This window comes from Poecilia latipinna, unplaced genomic scaffold (genome assembly GCF_001443285.1).
Source record: "Poecilia latipinna isolate Pla-1442-1.1 unplaced genomic scaffold, P_latipinna-1.0 Scaffold1241, whole genome shotgun sequence".
Classification (NCBI taxonomy): Eukaryota; Metazoa; Chordata; class Actinopteri; order Cyprinodontiformes; family Poeciliidae; genus Poecilia; species Poecilia latipinna.
Window position 1 is genome coordinate 73,105 of NW_015113857.1, and position 14,666 is coordinate 87,770.

Consider the following 14,666-nt stretch of genomic DNA (forward strand, 5'->3'; position numbering starts at 1 on the left):
GTGGAAATGAATCATTGATGCACAAAGTTTAATCCGAACGGACGTCCAGCGGTTTTATTAAGAGGTTCTGCACAAACAGAGACATCTGAGGTTCTGCAAAGAGATCCAATAAATCTGTTTATCATCTCAGCTGAAGAGAAGTTAATCTAATAAAAAACATATAAACATATTTACATGATGGCTAAAATATATCATTTAACTGCTCTGCATCCGGTCTGGAAATAATTCTCTTTTATAAACATTCAGCTGTTCACACTGTGAACTGGGATTTAAGTAGAAAAATCAGAGATCATAACAGCTGTTCTTCAGGAGGTCAGGCCTCCTCGACAGGCTCCGCCTCCCTGTCAGTGGTCCTGTGGGTCAGCAGGTGTCGGTTCAGGTGAGTCTGTCGGGTGTAGCTCTTGGAGCAGAAGGTGCAGGGATGAGGACGAACGTTACTGTGGGACAGCAGGTGCTTCTTCAGGTCGAACCGTCTCCGAAAACACTTCCCACATTCAGGACATGAGAAGGGCTTCTCTCCTGGAGGAGAACCAGACGGACAGAACTGGGTTTACTGGACATGTTGTAGTCGGACAGAAGGGGGCAGTGTGGCTGACCGTCAATAAGTTACAGACAAATCTTGATCTGTTTTAGAAACTGTTCACATGTTTGTACTTTACACTGACATGCCTGGTGAGGCTAACTGACAAGCTAATATAAACAGTGATGCTAACTGAGAAGCTAGCAGAGCTGCTAACAGAGACACTGGTCAGAGAGGCTAACAGGGATTCATTGCTTATAAAAGTCTAAAAACTCAAATGCAGCAGTGAGATTAGCTAGTGAATAAATAAATCCTTTAGTTCTTTATATGTTCTGATCTGAATGTTTACACAGAACCTGCTTTTATTCTTGCTCCTAACTGTTGGCTAACATTCAGCTCCAGGACGCTGCTGATGGAAGGTCATGTGACCAGCTCACCTGTGTGTATGCGGCGGTGCTCAGTCAGGTGGCAGGAGATGGAGAAGGCTTTCCCACACTCCTGGCAGACATAGGGTCTCTCCCCTGTGTGGGTCCTCATGTGTTTCTGCAGGTCTCCACCAGAGGGCCACGCCTTGCCACACACCGTGCAGACGTACGGCTTCTCACCCGTGTGCTGCCTCACGTGCACGCTGAGGCCGGCGTGCGCGGTGAAGTCCTTGGGGCAGTAGGGGCAGCGGAAGGGCCGCTCCCCGCTGTGTGTCCTCAGGTGGCCCTCCAGGCCGTCACAGGTCTTGAAGCACTTGCCGCACTGCGGGCACAGGAAGCGGTTGTCGCCGCTGTGGGTGGCGCGGTGCGACTGCAGCCCCGTCACCGAGCTGTACGACTTGTCGCACTGATCGCACTGGTAGGAGCGGGAGGAGTGGCTGCGCTGGTGGATCCGAAGCTGAGTGACTCCTGCAGACGGAGGCGGGTCTAGTTTAACTCTGTCTTCCTGTTTCTGACAGTCAATCGGATCGGGTCTTACCTGAGAAGCTCTGGTCACAGAACAGGCACCTGTAGATGCACTCGGCTCCCTCGGCTGAGTGCGTCTGCAGGTGGCGCAGCAGCCGCGCCTGCGAGCTGAAGGTCTGCGTGCAGACGGAGCAGCTGAGGTCGGGCAGCCGGTGGGTCTGCTTGTGATTGGTCAGACTGGACTGGAGCTGGAAGGCGCTGTCGCACTGGTTGCACCGGTAGACGGGCCGGGTCAGGTGAGTGCGGCAGTGGGCCACCAGCTCGGTTCTGGTGGTGAAGGTGGAGCTGCACTGGAAGCAGGCGTGGGCCCGGACGGGGTGGGGCTCCCCCTCACTCCGACCCTGCTGAGCTCCAGATCCGTGTTTTCCTGACGACCCGCAGGTTCTGTTGGAGCGCAGGTGGCGGATCACCTGGGGAGCAGCTCAACGGTTAAACAGGCAGAATTATGTGTTTTCCAGGAACATTGTGCATTAAAATGACACTATAAAGTAACCAAAATATAAAATATGACTTAAAAATATTTTACTTCCTGATTTGAGCCTCTAGTCTTTCTGAAGCTATGCCTTCAGGACGCAAACCCAACATGGCTCCTATATTAACCCTTTAAAGTTTCTACCAGTGTTGCAATAAGTAACTCCCATCATGAGCTCACAGGTGTTTGCTAATTGCTGCTGGCTAGTCTGAAGGAGCTGAGTGGGGGAGGAGCTACGTTTGAAGGCGGGGCTAGGCGTTTTGCACAGCTGAATGGTTGCCATGGAGACTACAGGACTTCGCAAATATACATGAAAGACACAAAGCAACTCCGGGTATGTTGCTGATGAGCGAATAAAGCTAAAAGAGTCGATGTTCTAGCCTGAGAGCCTGCAGGTAAACACTCACCTGGGAGCGGTAGATGAAGCACTTCCCACACGCAGGACACCTGTGAGCCACACGCTGGGAATTATGGGAAATGGCTGTGAGCTGGGAGCCCTCTGATTGGCTAGATGAGTCTTTCATTCTGACAGGATCGGACAGCGTTTGGTCGCTGTCCCACCTGACCCCGCCCTCCACCACAGGTGTGACTCCCTCTGAGCTCTGATTGGATGCCTCCTGCTCCTCCTCCGACACGCTCTGAGCAATCACATCCTCCGTCATGAGCTCCACCTCCACCTTCACGTCCAGCTGCGTCGGGCCTCCGTCTGATTGGCCGGCTGGGTCAGGGTTGGAGGGGCTAGTGAGGAGGGGGTGGGACCAGGCTGACAGGAGCGTTTCCTCCGTTTCACCACAAACTAGAGGAGAGAATAAAAGGATCAGAACGGATCCAGATTCAGAAGCTCCCTCTAGTTCTGATGTCGTACCTGCGGTTGTTGCTCGACCCAGTCGGCAGCTCTGATTGGTCAGGAGCTCCGTCAGGTGTTTCCTGTCCGTCTCCTGCAGAGAGTCCTCCAGAACACAGGGGGCATCGTGGAGCCAATAGGCCGCCTGCAAGAAGACAGGACAGCGGGTCAAATGGACGAAGGTGTGAGGAAGAGGAGGAGCGGAGAGGTTCTGAGCACCTGTCTGAAGTCCGGCACTGGGAATAGCTGCTCGATCCGAGTCAGGAGGTCCGACAGCAGCGACTGGAGGGCGGAGTCAAAGCGCTGGTCAAACACTTCCTGGAAGAGGAGCAGAGGAGGCGATGAAGAGGGAAGGAGTCCCAGGAGAGCTGCAGCGAAACCACCCACCTGCAGGAGGCGCTGTGGGTCGGCAGGAGTCTGAGACAGAGAGAGGAGAGCAGAGCAGCACTCAGTCAGCTCTTCATCCTGCTGGAGGAGGAAGAGGAAGAGTCAGTCTGCTCCGTTCCAGCTGCTGTGATTTTACCTACTTAAAGTTTTTCATCTTTTTGACGAGGAATAAAAACATCTTATTTTAAAAAAGAAAAATCTGAAAAGTATGGCATGATTTCTATTCAGACCCTCTGAGTGAACTCTTTTGTACAACATATCAGCGTCAGCTCAGGACTTTGACTAGGCCAGTCTAACCTATAATATCTCTGGTTGAATGTTCTGGCATGTTCACTCTCGGCTCTTCTACTTTTGTATTGATCGACCACAAAAACATCCCAACAAAACTAATTCTAGAAAATCAGTGTGAATAATTTTACTGTGAGTTAGACTTCCTCTTTTTCTTGGTACTTTGATGAAGTTCCTGCTCAGCGAGTTGATTTAACTTCCTCTTGATAAACCTGAGTTTGCAACATTATTTCTGTGGTCTTACCGATGCTTTGGAGATGGAGTGGATCCTCTCCAGGTGAGTCTGATCATCAGAAGGGTGAGAAAGGGTCACCTGAAAGATGTTAGAGTAGGGGATGTGTTCTTCAGCACACTTTTTAACAACATTTTGTTTCCAAACAGCCGTCCCAACGCCCACCTTGGCCCTCAGAGCCAGCAGAAGAACACCTCTCTGCCTTTCTGTCAGCAGCTGCGGGACGGCCTCGGTCACCAGGGTAACAAACTCCTCCAGCATCCCATAATGCTTCACACTCTGCTGCTGGATCACCTGCCACACGGCCGCCGTCAACAGGCGGAGAGGGGGGAGGAGGAGGCGCAGAGAGGAGGCTGTGGAGGAGACGTGTCATGTTAGACACAAGGAGGCTCATTCTGTGGAAATGACCTTTTCTTCTGATCAATAAGTTGGATACAAACTTGCTGTTGTGTGGAAACAATTAATGGACTTCACAATAATGTCACTCAAATAATTATAATTATCCAGACTTGAGGATAATTGTAACTCCAGACTTTTACTGGATTGAGGCCAAGGAACTGACCCGGATCAGATCCTGGTGGAGCTGGTTTAATAAAACTGACTAATGGTTAACTAGAGTGAGACAACAGCCAGTTACAGCAGTGTAACTATCGGTGTAAGTTGCAATAGTTGACTTATCGACACGCCGATTTAAAGAGAAGCGCCAGCTGATTGGGAACCAACAGTTTTTCCGTGTTGATGGCAGATTTAAAGCGTTTCAAAACGACAACAGAGCAGAATTAGATGTTTTTTCTTTGGGCTTCAAGCTAACATTAGCACTGCTCTGCGGCACAGCTTTATAATAAAAGTGTTTAAAGTTGGTCTGTCCTGTTAAAGCAGATTAAAGTGAGTCAGGGAACTCTCACCCTTCATCCTGGAGCTCACCGACTCTTATCCTCCTCTTATATCCGCCCTGTGCAGCTCGTCTAACGGCTAACTTTTTGTTTACAATCAATCCGCCACCAGCCGCTGGCTCCGCCCACTTCCTGTCGTATCGTAACGTAGGAAATACGTTCCGGTTGCGCATGCGCCTGGAGAAAATGAAATAAAATTAATATAATAGATATATTTACTATATATTTTTTTGAATTTATGACATTTTTAGTACGTTTTTACAGTTTTTCCACTGAAATTACTTCAGAATTTAAATTACTTATTAATATTACTACTATTATAAATCATTATTATATAAATATATGCAATAAATATTATTATCATTATACATTTGTAGAATATAGATGTGAAGTTTCCAAGAGGGATATACTTTGTTTTTCTAAACAGATTTGTGTTTATTAATATGGTACAATTGAAGATCCCCCCAAAATTTTTTTATCACATAGTCATATAAAATCCCTATCAAAAGGGATAAAATTGAAAACGAAATTACAGCTGGTGTTTTGATGTTGATTTCCAGATCTGATTTCTCTGTAACTGTTTTATTTTTCATTCTTTAAGTATGTCAAACATGTAGTTTAATAGGTTCAGCGTGTGTTACATTATGATTTCTATTTTTGCAGAAAGATTAGATGTAGCAAGAGAACAAGAGGAGGAAAATGCACTGACTCAGAACCTCACCTATGACTGGAGCTGGTTTTATTACACCAGCGTTTATCAGATCGATGAAGATGATGATCAATGAGCAGCTGAAGAGCAGCAAGGTGTTTTCAGCTCATGTGACACAGATCCTGTAAGCAGGTGTAATCTCCTCCACCTCCTCCTCCAGGGCTTCTCTAAAGGGATTACTGCAGACCTGAGGTCAGAGCGCCACATTCTGCAGAAACAAACACAAAGAAAAGCAACAACCGGCAGAAGAACAGCTGAGGATGGATGTGTGGAGGCGCTGAAGGCAGCAGAACGAGTCCACCGCCTGGATGAACCTTCGTCTTACTGGCTCCTCTACGTCTGCTGCTATGCTAACCAGCTAACCTAATCTCTGCTGGGGCCTACAGTGGACTTCAACCATACTTTGGTGGTATTATTGCTGAATAATCAAACATTCAGTCCCAATAGTTGGTGCTGGTGAGGCAGATGGATCCAAACAGAGAGGAAGATGTGTTTTCAGACGCTGAGGACTCCTTCCCTCTGAAAGAAGACCAGGAAGAAGAGGATGAAGAGGAAGAGGAAGAAGAGGATGAAGAAGAAGATGCCAGGATCTTCAACGCCTGGATGCAACAGTACAGAGGAGAACATCAGAAGAAGCAGGTGCAGGAAGAGAAGGAGGAGGACGAGGAGGATGGGGAGTCAGAGGGAGGAAGACCTGAAAGCAGGTGCAGCTTTGAGCCGCCGGTCCAGATGAGGGTTGACCGCCGCTCGTCTTTGCCCTGTCCGGTAAGAAAACACAAAGTGTAGCTGGTGGTTTAACAATGGGTTCCCAATCAGGCAGATGTTTGTTCGGTTCTTCTGGATCTGGTCCAAGGTTCTTACATCCTAAGGTTCTGTTCCAGGGTCCAGAATAGCTGCTGGTTAACTTCATGGTCTCTGTGTCCTGCCAAGGTCAGCAGATGGGTTACCTAACATAACGATGGGATTAGATATGAAGTCTTATGGAAGAGTCTGGAAGTCTGGATGAGCCTGGATGTTGACAGAGAGGTTAGGGTCCAGAGTTACTGGATGACAACCTTTTATCCCTTTACTTCTTATTAGTAAGGCAATAAGTTCATCAATAACTTTAGGCATTGAATTCTATCATTAGTGATCAAAGATTTTGAAACTCTCAGTTTTCCTCAAGGTTGGCTTCAAATGACATTAAGGCAACTTAATGCTAAATGAGGATTTTAAGGGTTTTCCCTGCACTCTGGGTTATGCTAGGTCTCTGTCGACCAGTAAAACCAGTTCTTTTAACAACAACTCTTTGGGTTTTCCAGATGTTTCAGTTCATCTTCACAGGTATACGTGAAGGAACTTCATCAGATTATTCCTAGAAGCCTCATAGAAGTTCATGAAAGGGATTCCTCATGGCGATCTGGTGAAGGTAAACCACTGAAGCTGAGGCGAACCCTAAGACTGAAGGGCTGAAACATCTGGATGTCTTACTGTAATCTGACTCAACCGGAAATAAATCCCAGCTGTGTGAAATGATGGTGAAACACCGGTTAAAAAGCTGCTTTGCTCTTTGTTCAGTGATGAAAGAAAAGCATGTAGATTAGAACAAACTTAACTAAAATGGATGGGACCCAAAAGACACCTAAAATGTTTTAAAACTACTGATGATAAATATTGAACCTCCTGACTCTTTTCTTGTCCTCCTATTTGCTTTAACATGCTCCCAGTTGCAGCATCTACAGATGTGGAGGGCTTTCTTGATGTTTGTGTTCTTCCAGAACAACAACAATGATGACCAGGAGACTTAAACAGTCAGATCAGTTCACTTCACTTCATTTAGTCAGAGCTTTCAATCCTCCCAGGGTTTACAGCCTCTGATCTCCTTCGCAGTGAGAGCAGGGAAACGCTACGTTGGCTGTCAACCCTTCAGAGCTTCTTCACTGCTGTATTTAGCTCTGGGTCACTCGGCTCAGGGTGCTGCACCGCGGTTCATCTGGGTGTTAGACAGAAACATGACCTGAGAGCAGCTAATCTGGCCTTTACAGCTACTGAAACCAAACAAGACAAATAGGACTTGGTTGGATTGCTGTTTTTTTGTTTGTTTGTTGGAACTTAATTCTTAATAGATTGATCAACTGATAATAGGCTGATTGATCGATCGTCTGTGTCCAGGCCACCCTCTCGTCCATGCAGTTGTCTCGCCTTCACTCCTCCACATGTGCTCCAGTAACAGCCAGGGTTTTGCTGCGACGCTCCTCCTCCCGCCGCCTCCTTCCCCCCCCACAAGAAGCCGCCGTCCCCCCGCTGGAGCGAAGACCCTCGCTCATTCCCACCATCCCCGAAGCTGTGCCTCCTGAGAGGCGGGGCCAGTTCAGAAGACGGAACGTCATGTCACTGGTGGGTAGAAAGCAGGTTGATGTCCTCAGCTCCACACGTGATTCAGAGAGTTTATGTGAATGAAATGTGTGTGTTGCAGAGCGATGCGTACAGCATGTGTCTGATCTGTCATAATGACTTAAGCCAAGGATCAGGAGGGACCAGAGAGCTGCAGTGTACACACACCTTCCACAAAGAGGTAACACACCCACAAAGAACACACTCTCCTACTATGCTGACCTCATTTAGTCACTTGTTTTAGCCAAGTCTTCCTGGTAAAGGAGTTTCTGTTGTGTCTCCCTGCAGTGTATAGAGGAGTGGCTGTGGAGGAAACAGTCCTGTCCAACCTGCCACGTCCAGGTGTGCATACCTCAGCCTCTCTACTGGAGCTCCACCAGGGTCAAGGTCCCCTGAGGCCTCCCTGAGACTGGACTATGTCTTCAAACGGGTCCTATGACTTCATCACAAATATCCGCTACCCATCCTCTGAAAGGAGCACTTTGTTACAAGCTCAACTGTGACGACAGACTTCTTCCAGGTGAAAGTTTTTCTACTGCTACAGGTCTCTGAGAGCGATCCATGTCTGTCTCCTCATGCTCTGTTTATTGGACTGGATGAGTTTTTAACTGCAAGACCAACAAGTTCTCTACGGTTCAGCCGCCTGCCTTCATAGCACAGCAACACCACTGGGCCCCATCGCCCTGATTTTACACCAGAAATCCTTGTCAAGTGTTATCACTGGTTTTTAAAAAGTTTTACAGTGGAGAACCTTACAGATCATTCAATGAATCACACCTTTTATGAGTTGATGGTCAAACCAGCTTCTTCCAGTGATTCCCATTGGCCCAGACTGGACGGTTCTTCTTCAGTTGAAAATCTACTAAGGACTAAAAACATTTAAAACCTTCTGGAAACAGGTTACATTTCCCTGACCATGTATTTAAAGGACTTTTTTCTTTATTGAGACAATATATTTATTTACCAATTAATTTTGTACACTGTTTTCTTCTGCATTGGCTAGATTTGCTTGTCTGTTCAGCATTTTGAGCTTGTTTTTAAATGTTCTCAAAGGCTTGATAAATAAGAAAATATTTTTATGAAATAAAACTGCAGCTATGGTTGGAAAACACTAGTGAATAATGTTGAAGCTGAATTACAACAGCTGTAACCTCATTGTAATGTTTTGTTTTGTTTTATTTTTTACAGCTTTGTCAATGTTATAATGTTTCTTTGTTTGTTTGTTTTTTGACTGATTACACATAAACATGGGTGCCGGCTGCATTTTGCTTTAACATTGTATAAAAACATCCAAGGATGTAAAGTGGTACTTTTGCTTTAATAAAGAAATAGCTATTTTAGTTTTATTTGAAGAAATTGTCTTATTTAGGTAAAAACAACAACATTTTCCTCATATAAATATTCGGGGTGAAACAGCGCCTCCCTCTGACGCGTTGTGGCCAGAGGCGGTACTGCAGGCGGAAGTGCTGCACCTGTTGAGGTAAAAGTCTGTTCCCCCTGCCGGAAACTTTGACGGCTCACCTGGTCTACCTGGACCCACCGACCCGCGGACTGCTGGGAAGGTTCTGGACGTTCTGCGGCGGTTCTGGAAGGAGACCGGCTTAATGGATAAACTGAAGCAGGTTCTGGGCGGACAGGACGGCGGCGGCAGCTCGGATGGGAGCGGCATACTGGAGGTGCTGTTAGCCGCTTACTGGGAGGAAACCAGTTAAAAACCACAGAGAAACAGGCTTCAAGCTAAAACTGGAGTTAGAACTAGACTCAGATGTTAAATCCTAGTTTTACATTATAATCGGAGGAAAAGGTTTATTGTTTACTCCGATATAACCTTTATAAACCCGTTTATGACGATGCTGCAGGGCTACATTTAATTTAGCTGTTTTTCACAGGATATCTAAGAGTTCTTTGTCAATAAGACCTCATAACATAATTCGGTATATGTAATAACAAAAGCAATATCAGAATGTTAAATTAAAAGGAGTTGTATCATCAGAAACCGCTGCTGTTATCGTTCTGAGGTAAGATGAGCTTCTGGTGCCATATAAAGAAGAAAACAACAAATATTTTAATATGTATATATATATATATATATATATTGTGTAGCTAATGTTTTAATGCATACAAGATATGTATAATACATTATACAAATGAACATAGAAGATATATTACAACCATCCGTCCGTCCATTTTCTTTACACCCTTGTCCCTTAGTGGGGTCTGGAGGTTCTGGTGCCTCTCCAGCTGACGTTCAGGGTCACCCTGGACAGGTCGCCAGTCTGTCACAGGGCAACACAGAGACACACAGGACAAACAACCATGCACACACACTCACACCTAGGGACAATCTGGAGAGGCCAATTAACCTGACAGTCATGTTTTTGGACGATGGGAGGAACCCAGAGAGAACCCACCATGCACAGGGAGAACATGCAAACTCCATGCAGAAAGACCAGGGCTGGGAATTGAACCCAGAACCTTCTTGCTGCAAAGCAACAGCTCTACCAACTGCGCCATATTACAACCAGTAACATATAAAAGAAAACAAATTTCTGTATTTTTTATTTTTTTTTTTTACATTTTACTGGTCAAATATGAAAATACATAAGCTAAGAATTCATTAAATCTGGGTTTTAGTTTCATAAAATTACAGCTGTACAGATTAAATTTTTCCAATATTACTATTAGGTTTATGACAAAGACTTTGGGTCTATATTTGGTCAATATCTAAATATTTTACTATTAACACTGTAAAATATGTGCACAATGTTTGTTTTAATAAGTTTTTAATGATAAATGACATCACGCCTGCAGACAGCCAATCAGGCGTCCACTCTGGCCTGGGGGACCCGGATGAAGGGCTTCCTCATCTGCTTCATACTGGGGGCCGTCTGCTCCATACTGGTGAGTAAATATTATCCCTTTATAACCATTAACAGATTTAATATTCCAGTGAGCCGAGTTCTCTGTCCCTGATGGAGGACATGTTGTGTGTCCAACAGGCCACCTGCCTGCTGTGGATCCCAGGGTTTGGACTTCCTGTGTTCGCTGTCCTCTACACCGTAGGAAACCTCTGCGCTCTGGCCAGGTACCAACCAGAACCAACCAGAACTGAGCAGAACCTTTAGATTCTGATGGAAACAGAACCTGACCTGGAGCTGTGCAGATGGAACTGGGTGTAGTTCTCATGTGAACTTTGTAAATGGTAGCCATTTTGGTATGCAGTTGCTAAGACAACAATAAACCAGTCACAAGCTCAGAACTAGCTTTCACCTCGTTCCTATCTAACTTAGGAACAATATAAGTACATTCTAACTATTACTCTATTATGATTTTAGATTTTTTATTGTTGCTGTAGCAACTCCTTAGCAACTGCCTGCCAAGATGGCTGCTAGTTCTGTGTGTTGCTGTAATGTCGCCCCCTTGTGGTGAAACTGTTCCCATTGGCTGTCGTTTCAGCACCATGTTCCTGATTGGTCCGTTACGGCAGCTGAAGAACATGTGTGCTAAGGTCCGAGCCCTGGCCACCGCCATCATGCTGGTCAGAACCAATCTTTGGCTCGTTTTAACGGTTCCAGGTTCTGGTTCCGGTTCTGACTCTGATGTTTGTGTCTGCAGGCCTGCCTGGTTCTGACTCTGTGCGCTGCGTTCTGGGTGAGCATCGGACTCTGTGTGAAAACATCCTGGTTCTGTTGTTAGTTATTAGAACTCTGTGGTTCTGGTTCTGGTTCTGGTTCTGCAGTGGAAGAACAACGGCTTGGCGCTGCTGTTCTGCGTGCTGCAGTTTCTGGCCTTCACCTGGTAAAACACACACACACACACACACACACACACACACACACACACACACACACACACACAGGTTCCTGCCTCACCTGTCTGACCTCTGCTGTCTGTGCTGCAGGTACGGCCTGTCTTACATCCCATTCGCCAGGTAAGCTCACACCTGAGGCCTCAGGCTCTGCCCACCTTGACCCATCTGAACCAGCTAACCAGGTCTCACCTGCTGTCTTTCAGAGACGCCGTCACCAAGCTGTTCTCCATCTGCATGTAGATCCACCAATCAGGACGCAGGATGCCGGGGTGTGTATCCAATCAGGAATCAGGGTTTTTATTTATTAATAAGCACATTTTATTTAATTTTCCATTTTAACATCAAATAAAGCACCTTTTGTTTCCACATTTCACATTCAGGCTTTTAGAAATTAAACACTACAGGACAACCAAGCACCGTTTGAGTAAAAATATGAATAAAAAAATAAAAAATATTTAAAACTACGGTGGAGTTTTAGGGCCAGACTAAGAGAATTTTATTAATGTCAAGAATATCAGAATAAAAATGTAATGTTAACAGAAGTCACAAAATTACAAGAAAAATCTTTTTTAATAAAAAAAGACATTATTCTTGTACTATTATGACTTTATTCTCATGCTATTATGATGTTACTCTCATATTGTTGCAACTTCACTCTCATAATTTCGATAAACTAAATTCTTTTAGTCTGACCCTAATTCTACATTGTAAAAAGTAAATGAACAGGGTACAATATTAAAGCATTTTGGTCACATTTCTGGTGTTGCAGTTTTTTATCAGGAGCTTCTGACCTTTGTTACAATTAAATATTTTGACATTTGATTAGAACCTGATTGATTCATGAAGAAAAACACATAAATCTGATGAAAACCTTTTGGTATCCGTCTGCTTTCAGTCACCTAACCAATGAAGCTTCAGCTGTTTTATAATATTTAATTATCTGATCAGAAAACATTTCAGATTTGCTGAATTATTTAGAGTTTGTATTATAATCATAACTTCAGTGTCTGAATGTGAGCCTGTTATTATTAATGTGTTACGGTAACAAATTCAGTTGGTCCTGAATGGGTCAAACCTGCCCAAATTTCTAAGGACAGTTCACAAAGGTTTCTATTTTTGGAACAACATAAAGGTCAGAAAAGTGAAATAAATAAAAAACAAAAGCATAAAAAAATGATAGAAATAAGAAAAGGTGAAGAAAATGGAAATATGAAGAGAATTTTATTGAATTGATAATATTTGTATCATTTTAATTTATTTATTTCTGATTTGTCTTGATTTTTATTGGTCCTGTTATTGTTCCATATAAGCAGGTTTCTATTGGGTCAAGCTGTTATTATAATTATTAATACTGAATTTAGTGTGAAGGCATGAAACATTTCATTATTATTATTATTTTTATTATTATTATTATTATTATTATTATTATTATTATTATTATGCAGCTGCAGAGGAGCTGATTCTTTGTGGTTTCTGACCTGGTTGCTAATTTTGCCTGAGAACAAATCCACTAATGTTCCTTCGTTCCTGTTGGAGTTTTAACTATTATAGGATGCATTTCATCTGAATTATTTTATTAATTGATTCCTTTATGTAAATGATTGTAAATATTTCCTGCTTTAACAACATTTAATTGATTTTTCTTAACATTTCATTGAAATATTTCCATAAATTATTTAAATTGGAGCATTTCACTGAGAGCTCCTCCTTCCTGTAAGCGTTAGCTTGACTTCTATCAAAAACAGCTAGCGCCCCCTTCAGTCCCGGTGAGGAACTGAAAGGTGATTTTATTTTCATGAAAACATTATTTGTGAACCTTCTGGTTTTGGGTCCAGATGGTTTCTCCAGAACCATTTCACCTGTTTTTTTGTTGGTTTTTTTTGTATTTCCTGTTGGATCTGAATAAATGTATTTTTGAGCCAAAGTGTGTGAGACAGTCATGTTTTCTACCTGAGCTTTGTGTTTACCTGGCTGCCTGCTTCCAGTCGTCTTTATGCCTGCTAAGTCCTTAAAGCCAGTAATCTCCACCCTCCACCTCCGCCCGCTGATTAAAGCCCGACCGCAGATCAGATGTCCACTGTGTGCGCTTCCAGATGTTCTCCACTTGGATTTGACCTATTCTCCATTACATGCTGCTCTAAACAGCTTATGGTGTTTTTCTTCTTCGCTGCTGGGTGACATTTAAACCCGGAGAAGGGAGAAGATCCAGAGACGACTGAAGCTTCATCAAGGTTTCAGTTGATTAATCCAGATTTTGTCTCTTCAGGTCAGATCTTTATAGTACCGGAACATCTATCTGATCTGGAGATCTTTGGTTCACGTGATTCTGAACCGATATCTAGTGGAAGAACGAGGTTCCAGTTGTGCGGCATGGCGTACCGGACTCTTTAGCACCAACCGTGACGTCACCCAATGCTCCATTTTCTGGCCTTTGCTTTCTTGCTTTCTCCCTTTGACTTGGATTGTCTCCGGTTTATTTATTTATTTTTTGACTGGACCAATCAGTGAACAGAAGAAGAAGTTCTGATTTTCTTCCTTTTAGAATCAGTCTGCCTGTGGTTTTGACAATGGTGGTGGAGTTAGTGAAGGAAGCTGTTCAGTCCATTTTGGCCACAACTCCAGATATTGAATTAACATTAACAGCCGTCTTGTTTGGATCGGATCAGATGGTCGTTTATAGCGTAGGTAATTTCCGGTAAACTTCTGCTGCATTACATATGTCAGGCCATATGTTAAAAGACTGGGTAAAATTTAAAACTCCAGGAATCAATCGTTTCTAAACAGACATAGGACAGGTTCTGGTTCTTAACGGGCTAAATGGGCCTGTCAAACTGACAAAGGGAGTAACAAAGGTATCCGCCATCTTGCTACTCTGTTGGTGACACGTTTGGTTCCTAAAACGGATGGAAAAAGGTGTCAGCCACGCTTTCTGGTACCAGAACCTCTCAGGTCAGTTCTGGTACCAGTGACCCGTCCTCTTATTTTAATGCAGGAGGGTAGAGAAGGTCCATCTGACTCAAACCAGGCTGGTTGAGGCTTCACACCGTTTGGGTCAACGATCCAATGTCCAGCTGTTGAGAAGGTTCTTCAGATCCTCCGTAGACGATCTCAGAGGTTCTAGTTGCGACACCATCGATGGTTCTGCTGCCTTTGGTTCCCTTCTGGTTTGGGTCGAGTTAGTCGAGAT

General features: G+C 44.3%; 3 protein-coding genes across 4 annotated transcripts; 2 read left to right on the top strand and 1 right to left on the bottom strand.

The window, feature by feature from the left end:
- Positions 1 to 32: 32 nt before the first annotated feature.
- LOC106960876 (zinc finger protein ZFMSA12A-like) lies at positions 33 to 4,719 on the bottom strand. 2 transcript variants are annotated; one of them, XM_015054243.1, is made up of 10 exons: positions 4,599 to 4,719; positions 3,859 to 4,046; positions 3,706 to 3,774; positions 3,174 to 3,251; positions 3,006 to 3,104; positions 2,808 to 2,931; positions 2,350 to 2,738; positions 1,484 to 1,880; positions 958 to 1,413; positions 33 to 519 (listed from the first exon to the last, which is right to left on the bottom strand). In XM_015054243.1, the coding sequence occupies exons 1-10, from the start codon at positions 4,603 to 4,605 to the stop codon at positions 314 to 316; spliced, it is 2,013 nt and encodes a 670-aa protein (XP_014909729.1). In that variant the 5' UTR covers positions 4,606 to 4,719; the 3' UTR covers positions 33 to 313. The 2 variants fall into 2 exon arrangements, with proteins under 2 accessions (XP_014909729.1, XP_014909728.1); XM_015054242.1 differs by having other exon boundaries at positions 3,174 to 3,254; positions 4,599 to 4,718.
- Positions 4,720 to 5,737: 1,018 nt separating this feature from the next.
- LOC106960889 (putative RING-H2 finger protein ATL71) lies at positions 5,738 to 9,014 on the top strand. The gene is made up of 4 exons (XM_015054259.1): positions 5,738 to 6,060; positions 7,447 to 7,671; positions 7,751 to 7,849; positions 7,957 to 9,014. Exons 1-4 carry the CDS (start codon positions 5,761 to 5,763, stop codon positions 8,062 to 8,064), a joined length of 732 nt encoding a protein of 243 aa, XP_014909745.1. The 5' UTR covers positions 5,738 to 5,760; the 3' UTR covers positions 8,065 to 9,014.
- A 100-nt stretch (positions 9,015 to 9,114) lies between these two features.
- LOC106960892 (vesicle transport protein SFT2B) lies at positions 9,115 to 13,403 on the top strand. Its single transcript, XM_015054261.1, has 8 exons — positions 9,115 to 9,344; positions 10,480 to 10,569; positions 10,668 to 10,753; positions 11,125 to 11,206; positions 11,284 to 11,319; positions 11,408 to 11,466; positions 11,570 to 11,599; positions 11,683 to 13,403. Exons 1-8 carry the CDS (start codon positions 9,273 to 9,275, stop codon positions 11,717 to 11,719), a joined length of 492 nt encoding a protein of 163 aa, XP_014909747.1. The 5' UTR covers positions 9,115 to 9,272; the 3' UTR covers positions 11,720 to 13,403.
- Positions 13,404 to 14,666: the final 1,263 nt, after the last annotated feature.

Excerpts from the sequence above, each read along its gene's own strand:
- LOC106960876 (XM_015054242.1), bottom strand. Across the intron at positions 3,775-3,858 it reads TGCTGGCTCTGAGGGCCAAG|GTGACCCTTTCTCACCCTTC; the intron begins GTGGGCGTTGGG and ends AACATCTTTCAG. Across the intron at positions 2,739-2,807 it reads GGGTCGAGCAACAACCGCAG|TTTGTGGTGAAACGGAGGAA; the intron begins GTACGACATCAG and ends TCTCTCCTCTAG.
- LOC106960889 (XM_015054259.1), top strand. The coding sequence starts at position 5,761 with ATGGATCCAAACAGAGAGGAAGATGTGTTTTCAGACGCTGAGGACTCC. Across the intron at positions 7,672-7,750 it reads GACGGAACGTCATGTCACTG|AGCGATGCGTACAGCATGTG; the intron begins GTGGGTAGAAAG and ends TGTGTGTTGCAG. Across the intron at positions 7,850-7,956 it reads CACACACCTTCCACAAAGAG|TGTATAGAGGAGTGGCTGTG; the intron begins GTAACACACCCA and ends GTCTCCCTGCAG.
- LOC106960892 (XM_015054261.1), top strand. The coding sequence starts at position 9,273 with ATGGATAAACTGAAGCAGGTTCTGGGCGGACAGGACGGCGGCGGCAGC. Across the intron at positions 9,345-10,479 it reads ATGGGAGCGGCATACTGGAG|ACAGCCAATCAGGCGTCCAC; the intron begins GTGCTGTTAGCC and ends TCACGCCTGCAG. Across the intron at positions 11,600-11,682 it reads TCTTACATCCCATTCGCCAG|AGACGCCGTCACCAAGCTGT; the intron begins GTAAGCTCACAC and ends GCTGTCTTTCAG.